Genomic DNA, 8,941 nt, shown 5'->3' with positions numbered 1-8,941 from the left:
ACTTTGGAAGCACATATAGCTATGCTCTAATGTTATGAGATTTAAGCTCTTGGACTTTGATGGGAGATAAGGCAAACCACATGGGAGTAAAATGCAATATCCCCAAAGCTTAATTATTAGCACCAATGTTGTAATGTGATAATGTAAATTGTTGGGCTCTCTAGTAGCAGGTTATCTCAAAATCTCACAACAAAGACTAACAAAGAGGTGCAAGTTGGTACATTCAGATAGTTTAAGAGGCAGATTATAAGCTTTATTCTTCAAAGGTGTTATATGATACTCGGTCATAGTTCAAGGGGGTGAAAATGTAAAATTAGCCTTAATTTTATTGATGAAACTTGAATTCAGATTTTAGCACTTTTGACAAGAAAAGAATCGTAGCAACAAGAACCATAATAGAAATCACCAAAACACCACCAAGTTGAAAGAGAAAACATTTTGAGGAAAGCAAATAAAAGACAAAATTATTAGCAAAAAAACAATGTTCTCCTTCAATATTGGAACAGGAAAGCAAATTTATGCTGAACTGTCTTACATGAATGCAATACTACTCATCAAGAAAAAAAAAAGTATGGGAAATTCACAATATCTCCTAAAAGTATGATATATTGGGTTACATATCCAAGTTTTGATGATTACCTTGATGCATAATAATTTATGTACTAAACTGTGTTGAAGGTTCAGTGATCACAAGAATCTCATTTCTTCATTATTCAGGGAAATTTGGACCTTCACCGGCGCATCTTGCCTATAGGGGAAAAATTAACATTTCAGAACAGCACATTTACATAAGGAATATCTACAGTCTATTATGATATTCACTGACCTCGCTGAGATGAACGAGAGCGAAAGGATAATGCAGCCAGGTCATTTAGATCTTGCAGTGGTGTAAGAAACTTAACGATCAGATCCATTGTAGGGCGAGATTTCGGATCTCGGCTAAGGCAGTAATAGGCTATCTGCGCAACCTTATGTACTCCTTTAATTGAATAGTTGAGCTCCAATCGAGGATCTACAAGCTGGTAGAGCCTTCTTCTATCGCTTAGATATGGTCTAGCCCATGCAGCTAAATTTTGTTCCGCACGAGGTCGCTTTTTGTCCACAGATCTCCGGCCAGTTAAAATCTCAAGTAACACAACACCAAAACTGTAGACATCACTCTTAGATGTCAAGTGACCTGGGTAACATTTACAAATGAAGGTTTTTGATTAAAACATTGTCCAAAATAACTTTTAGAAAATGACAATCAATCAGTAATTTATAAAGTAACAGAACGGGTTTCAACAAAAAAAACTTTTAGCTTAAAATCAATGGAAACTCATACAATTTCCTAAATTGTGCACCATGCACCCATCTGTGACTCTGTTTCCTTACTGCACTGCATTTATGTATGTGTATGTCCTGTGCAAAGCAGACAATGCCGCACTTACTGCACTGCATTTATCTACATGTGTATCCTGTACAAAGTAGACTAAACTCCACTTCACTGCATTTACCTACATTCATATACATGTATTCAAAAATATAACAACACATGTACATTTAAAATAATACAGCAATACAAGCTTCTATTTTATTCACCGAGAAAATCCCTATCCATATAAAATAATATGTTTTAGCTAACTGAGAAGTTATTGCGACCTGTGATAAAAACCCAAAATAACAACTCCAATCTATTCATCAATTGAAGCTTACCTAGTATATAAACGTCAAGATGCATCCTTCACTAACTGAGATACATGAATTTGAATAATATCATCATCATTAAGCATTATTTGCAATAATACAAAGGTGAGTTAGACCACAACTCAAAGATGAGAAGGCTCCATTATAATTAACAAACTTTTAACATGGGCTGTCAAACTGACATCAGTCCTTTATAAGTTAGTGGCAAATTCCCAGCAAATCAAAATCAGATGATGATGAACTTGTCATAAAGCTAAGAGGCCAGCTTGTAGGTTCAGTTATCTAACTTCTCTGTTTATAGCTTAGGCAATATGGGAACAATACAGATAAGGGACAAAGATGATGACTTCTGATTTAGGAATTTGTCATTGTTTCCAAGTTAGAGTCGAGTCAATAAACAAATGAATCATGATCCCAGAGTAGATCTGATTATCATGTTCCTTTTCTCCTTCCATCATTTAGTTACATATAAAGATAATATATGTTTCAGTCTCCTCACTGTACAAATCACTTAACTGCTACCATTTTCCTGATAAACATTAGTTTACTAGCTATTCTTTAACAAGACCGTCAACCACAACAGTAGCAGCAAACATATTAAAGAGGAAATCAATGTCAAGAAACAATTTGAGAAGCTTTTAAATTGATCTTTTTCCCCTTTGATATGAGTATAATTGTTCGCTGTTTACTTTGAAGTTAACAGAAGAGTCTAACAACCACCGTATAAACATTAGAAACTCTAGCCATATTACAGAAATTGATGCTTAGACTCCAAACTAAATACAAGATTCCTAGCAGTACTTCTCTTATTCTACATAAATTTTCTTCTTATTTGGTTAACCATACTATGGCTGCATACCTGTCATCACATATTCTGGTGCAGCATAGCCATACGTGCCAACAACTCGAGTAGAAACATGAGTATCGTCTCCTTGTGGACCAGCCTTTGCTAATCCAAAATCTGAAAGTTTTGCATTGTACTCCTGCAAAAGAATGGATTAATTCTCAATGAATGGAAGCATATGCATACTTGAGATAAGTAGTTAGACATAGAAGTACCAACTACCAAGTCAAGAAGAATGTTTGATGTCTTAAAGTCCCTATAAATAACCGGTTCAGAACCTCCATGGAGGAATGCCAGGCCTTTAGCAGCACCAAGTGCAATCTTTATCCTGCTGGACCAGGGCAGAGGAAGAGACCCTTCAAGAGTCAAGAAAACCAGTAAGATTACAAGACGCGAGATGGTAGCATGTAAAAAGGCTTAAAATGATGAATAAGATAGGAGGTAAATGCTGCCTTCAAAATAGAAGCAATATACTATGATTACAATCTTGTGGTCGAGCAATGCAAGTATTGATGAAAACAAAATACACAATAACAATTCCATGATCAAATTATTGTAGGTGCTATTATAGAGAATGAATAGTAGTCATATTGATGCTAAGAAATTCTTCCAGTCTCCCAAGGTGATGCCATGTCTTATAGTTTTTTAGACTTGGTCATAGCACCTCAATCATCCCATAATCCAAGATTTTGTCCAATCAAAAGGGGTCGACAGTAAGGAATACATATAAGTCGAGAAGGCTTCATGAAAAAGTTCTCTTCCCAGCAAGGAAATTTGAACTACAGAAGAAACCTCACAACTGGAATGTAGGAAGCTGGTTAATGGGTTAGACAGGTACCTTCTGAATCGTAGCAAAAACTCTCAACTAGAAAGTAAAGCAAGAAGTTTTCTTATCCTTTGAAGGTGTGCAAAAAGAGAGTTATGGAGAAGCTATTTTAATCTCAAAACCAATAATAAGCCAAAGAGTGGTAGGGAAAAAAGATAAAATTTTAAACAGTAATAAGGCTAATGTTTAACATTCTAATGTAAGGCTTCCAAACAAAAGTTATGGATGGAAGTTGAAAGAATGACAATTTTAAGTTTGATACTCAATTAAACTAACTTTAAGGATGGAAATGCATGTAAACCAAATACTGTGGATAACTCAAACATAAGGATTAGAAGTGTCACAATGAAAATATGATTATCATATTAAATCAACCATAATCTCTCATGAATCGTCATATCAAATCAACGACCATCTCTTAGGGAATTGAGCTTTAGAGAGAAGGAACTTTGATTGAACATCACAACAAGAGAGAGAGAGATGTGTGAGCTGAGAGTTGATTGCCATATTTGAGAATTGGGTTTTTAGTTGTTTTATGATGAAAGAGTTTGAACAAGAGAGACAAAATATCAATCAAAAGTGACAAACCAGCCTAACTCCCTCTTTTAATATAGTAATGGATATATTGAAAAAACGAATACATTAGTAAAAGATATGTGAGTTAGCGCATCAAGGACAAAGATACTAGAAAGTCACACTTCTAAGGCCATGCACAACAAGAAACCAGGAATAACTGGAAAACATGAATGTAAATAGATATAAGGACATAAAAGATCTTGAAGCAACAAGATTTGAAGAACAACAAAGTGCTTGATAGGAATAAGTGGAGCAATATTAATGAATCCACTCAAATATGTTTGATACAATTTATTATCATGAGTAGTGCTGCATAAAAACTTTGAGAAGCTTCATATTAGTTACATACTTCGGAAAATATGGTTTTCAAGGCTCCCTCGCGCCATAAATTCATAAACTAGCAGTCTTTGGTCATCTTCAATACAGTATCCAATAAGCTTCACAAGATTAGGATGATGCACTTGCCCAAGAAAGTCAACTTCTGCCTGCAACCATGAATGACATGTTACTAGGCCATTCCATAAAGTCTAAGATTCCAATAGTCGTAATACTTACAACCCATTCCCTGTGGCCTTGAAGAGCGTCGGGTTTCAGGCTCTTGACTGCAACAGTGATACCAGTACCTGGTTTTGCAGGAGCTGTGCTGTTCTCCTCAATCCAACCCTTGAACACATACCCAAATCCACCTTCTCCAAGAATACTATCAGGTCTGAAGTTACCAGTAGCAGACTTTAGCTCCTGGAAAGTAAATTGAAGTAACTGGCAAGGTGTTCTCTTTTCACTTGTTGGATTATTAACATTTTCAACAGAGAAATCGGTCTCATGACGAGCGGCAAGCTCACGATTACTAGCATTTAGATATCTGGCCTCTGTTGCTGCATTCCAAGAAAATTGCATTAACATCCAACTCAGATAAATGACACTGTGAACTACAACAAATTATTCATCTCGTCATAAAATGTTGAAGAAAAACTACGAAATCAAACTGTATTCTGAACCATGATTTTGTTGGCTGGCCACATAGAATGAGGAAGGCCTAGTAAAATGCCATCTTCTCTTAAGTTCCATCAGGTGGTTGATCATCTCCCAGATGTCGTGGAAGTAGTACCTTGCCATCTGTTTACCGGCAAGGGCCATGCCATGGGCGTGGAAATCCTTGTTTTAAACCACTTAGGCAGTTGTCTAGAGTACCCAACAAGTTGACTAGTAAGAAAATGTACGATGCATAATCCCACGCAACAACGCGAAGAAAAATGTTTAGTTAAAGTTGTGTGGACAAAGACGAAATCAATTAGACTGGACAGATTATAAAGAAAAGGAAACAATTTTGTGGCACTAAGCAATGTTTTTCAGTAGCTTGGCCTTCTTTCTTTAAGTAATGTTTTCTGGTCAGTTTTCGGAAGACAATTCAATTACAGTACATAATAAATAGGAAGTAAGATGTGTATTACTACATTTTTTTATTTTTTTCTCAGGTCATTCCTCCATTTAGCAGAATACTTAATTTCAATGAAGCACAATAAAGCAAATTTCTTAATTGATGTAGCAAAACTAGTTTTATCAGACAATATAAAGAGTTACACAACAGCAAAGACCTTAATGAGTAAAGAGACAGATTAATCCAGGGATAAAACACCTAGATTTATACCACTATAGCAGAAGGTTTCTTTCTTTCTTTTTTCCTGTAACTGAATTTCTCTAAGCTACAGGATTTTCTTAAAAGTTAAAAAAACTTAGTCAGTTTATAATGTCTGCAGAGACAATGCCTACATTTTCTCTGTTCTCATTAATGCCAAGTAAAGACCCTATGCTACCACAATGAACAAATTTCTGATGCAAAAGGTGTTTACTTCCTTATAAGTCACAAATATTAGAAAAAGGGCATCTATACCCATCTATTGCATATTCACAAACTAAGCAGAAGGTGCATATTAAATCATAAGACAAGCAACCACTTCCAATACGAAGCAAGAACTAACAAACTTATTTTACCATTTTAGCAATGTATAGTTCTTGAAAAGTTTTTCATCAGCTTCCGTCCAAAAAATGAAAAAGAGATAAATACAATGCAAGAAAAATTCTAGATGAGCTCCTGTAAGGATTAAAAAGTTGTAATTTTACTAATTGGTAAGTAAATGCAGCATGAGGGCTAGCTTATTAATGTAACTTTCATATATGTCAGTTTGCAACAGTTCAAGGAAGGAATTATTGACCGCATCCAATCCCACATGAATAGGTAAGAATCCAATAAGTCCATCACTCATTCATTTGGACATATCAATTGGATAAATATGTCCATAGCAGCTAGGATGAATATCACGTATCCTAAATCTGGCAGTTTGCCCCGTCAATCCTCCAGGACCCAGGTAACTCACTTTTCACCCATGAAAGATTTGTGTCAACGGGAAAAGTTCGACCCAAAACTTGAGAAATATTAACTCAAACTCTATATCTCTCTCCTCTCTGTTCACCCATTACAATTTACAACCAACCAAACATTAAGTATGGACCTCTAAACTCAGCATATATATGGGCATGCATCTCCTATTACTTGTGCATCTCAAAATACAATACAAAGACCCCTTACTGAATTCCTAGCAAACAAATTGTAGAAAAGCATAATCATAAACTTGGTCAAAGTACGAATTGGATATCATTTTCTGCTGATACGTCACTTTTCTTGAGCAATCCCAACCCGATCTGATGTTTGGTGTCTATAAAAAGGTAAACTTTTAAACAGACATTGGACAACCCAATTGCAGCAAGACTTCATCTCAACTGAGAATTGATCAGAAAAGCAAAGTACGTGGCTCAAAGAGCAAAGTAACGGAAAAAGATGGCAATCATGAATACCAGCATCATAGACCAGACTGGCCTTGGGAAGTGTGTTGGGTGAATTCGTCGACGCGTCCGAGGACCTACATGCTCCTCGAATGCCACTTCTCACCGCCGACCAGCACCCACATCTGTCCTCCATCTGAACCCACCACCAACACCATCAACCAAGAACCTATTCGAGAGCAGAAGAGTAGATACTGAGGAACAAGAAGAGATCCGACTGCATGCCTTCCAATGTCTCGAGCAAAAGGAGGAGGAGAAGTAGAGGAAAGGAAGGTAAAGGTGTGACTGCGAGAGTGGGGGTGGTGTGAGTCGTCACCACCATCATCGAGGTATATGCGAAAAAGAGGCTATGCTTTACTTCCCCTCCTTTTTTTCGTGTCTTTTGAGTGGTCATGGTGTTCGGCCAACCATCATCTATTGTTGGATTTCTATTGGCGGGTGGGGTTGGGGAAAGTGTAGGGAGGGGGGGTCGGCACTTACGGTTGGGGCCCTCCAAACGCTCTTATCTTTCTTCGCTTTGCATTTGACGCCGTTGTAGCATCTCTCTGTAGGTAGAGTTTTTAATTTATTTTTATCAATATAGACTATACCTTATATTTATTATCAAATACAATCTAATTTACTATAGTCCTAATAAAAATATTAAATTAATTAGTATTTTATATCTAAATAAAAATATTAATCAGTTCAGCGCTTTTATCTTGAAGAAAAATAGAATTAATTAATATTTTTAAAAATACTTATTAGCTTAGTATTTTTATTAGAACTAGAATTAGACCTCATTTAATAGATTTATTCAATAAAAAATTTAAAAAAAAATCTAATTCGGACAAAAACTCAATCTTCCTATAGGTAGAGTTTTTGTCCAAACTAGCCCTGGTAAATATTTTTAAAGTTTTATATAAAATAATTGCTATATCCCAGATTTTTTTTTCAAGATGAATTAAATACGTGATAAAAAAAATTATGGAGACTTAAAATAGTCAAAAACTCTCTTTCTGTGATGCACCACTGTGGGAGGGGAGTGGTCCTCTACAACTCAGGTAGTAGGAATCTTCTGTCGTCGGGTACTTGGCAACCTGCACATGCTGCAAATACCAATACCGCTATTAGGAATTATCATTTTATCAAAAACTTTGGTACATCACATGTGATTATGTGAAGCACACAAATATTAACATCCACCGTTGCATGACATAAGCAAGCATAATGAGAGATAAGCAAGGAACAAGATAGCCTATTTGGTTGTTAGAGAAGGGGAAAATAATTATATATATGTATAAGCAAGTATAATAACTAGGAACCACATACTGCTCAACTATATTCGGATCCGGATCCGGATACTGATTCAAATACGGATATTGGACGAATAGCAAAATTTAAAACCATATCCTAATTAAATAGATACGGATAATTTTCGGATAGAAAATCGAATCTTATATAGATATTGATTAAATTTTAAATGAATTATGAGATTTTATTTAGACATAATTAACACAAAAATATTAAGAGTTTTATAGAAAATAAAATTTTTGCAGGTCAAATTGATGCGATCTAGGTTATCTTATTTGCTCGCATCTAAGTTATCTTATTTGCTTGGTTAGAGCCTTAGTAAGTTAGGATTTTATTTAATTAACTAAATCAGCCATGTGCAGTTTTGGGAAAATATTCTCAAAATATTTTATAGATATCTAAATAATATCAAACTAGTTGAATAAGATCGCCAACTTTCAGATCTACAACTTTGGTATTCACGACTTCTTAGAATCTATCTGCGACAAAACGAAGGGTCAATCGAGAAGATAAGGAAGACTAGTTTAGTTAAATTTGTTTAATACTTTTTGATTTAATCTCTATAAATAGGGCCTTATCACTTGTACTTTATGCATGCTTGGAATGAAAGATTAATTAGTTTTGGCTATGGTATCTCTCCCAACTAGGCCGGCAGCCTTTACATGTTTAATACTTTTTGAGTTAATCTCTATAAATAGAGCCTTATATGTAACGCCCCCGCCCGGCACGACACGTGCACGCCCACGCGCCCACACGGCACGCACGGCACACGCGACAAGTCGGGCGGGGCCCGTCACGCAAAGATACTCTCCTGTGCACATATAATCATGACATCATCAAATAAAACCTGCTAACATATCCATGATCACATAATC

The 8,941-nt window shown here is 35.8% G+C and overlaps 1 protein-coding gene across 1 annotated transcript; it reads right to left on the bottom strand.

Moving 5' to 3' along the window:
- Positions 1 to 464: 464 nt before the first annotated feature.
- LOC140800089 (serine/threonine-protein kinase PBL34-like) lies at positions 465 to 7,137 on the bottom strand. Its single transcript, XM_073154740.1, has 7 exons — positions 6,786 to 7,137; positions 4,488 to 4,807; positions 4,282 to 4,417; positions 2,753 to 2,886; positions 2,546 to 2,669; positions 827 to 1,177; positions 465 to 748 (listed from the first exon to the last, which is right to left on the bottom strand). The coding sequence occupies exons 1-7, from the start codon at positions 6,907 to 6,909 to the stop codon at positions 732 to 734; spliced, it is 1,206 nt and encodes a 401-aa protein (XP_073010841.1). The 5' UTR covers positions 6,910 to 7,137; the 3' UTR covers positions 465 to 731.
- Between the last annotated feature and the right edge of the window lie 1,804 nt (positions 7,138 to 8,941).

This window comes from Typha latifolia, chromosome 13, assembly GCF_019914945.1.
Source record: "Typha latifolia isolate L0001 chromosome 13, TyphaL0001v2, whole genome shotgun sequence".
Taxonomy (NCBI): domain Eukaryota; kingdom Viridiplantae; phylum Streptophyta; class Magnoliopsida; order Poales; family Typhaceae; genus Typha; species Typha latifolia.
This window is presented reverse-complemented; position numbering and strand designations above follow the sequence as displayed.

Excerpts from the sequence above, each read along its gene's own strand:
- LOC140800089 (XM_073154740.1), bottom strand. The coding sequence starts at position 6,909 with ATGGAGGACAGATGTGGGTGCTGGTCGGCGGTGAGAAGTGGCATTCGA. Across the intron at positions 4,418-4,487 it reads AAGGCCACAGGGAATGGGTT|GCAGAAGTTGACTTTCTTGG; the intron begins GTAAGTATTACG and ends TCATGGTTGCAG. Across the intron at positions 1,178-2,545 it reads ACCAGAATATGTGATGACAG|GTCACTTGACATCTAAGAGT; the intron begins GTATGCAGCCAT and ends AATGTTACCCAG.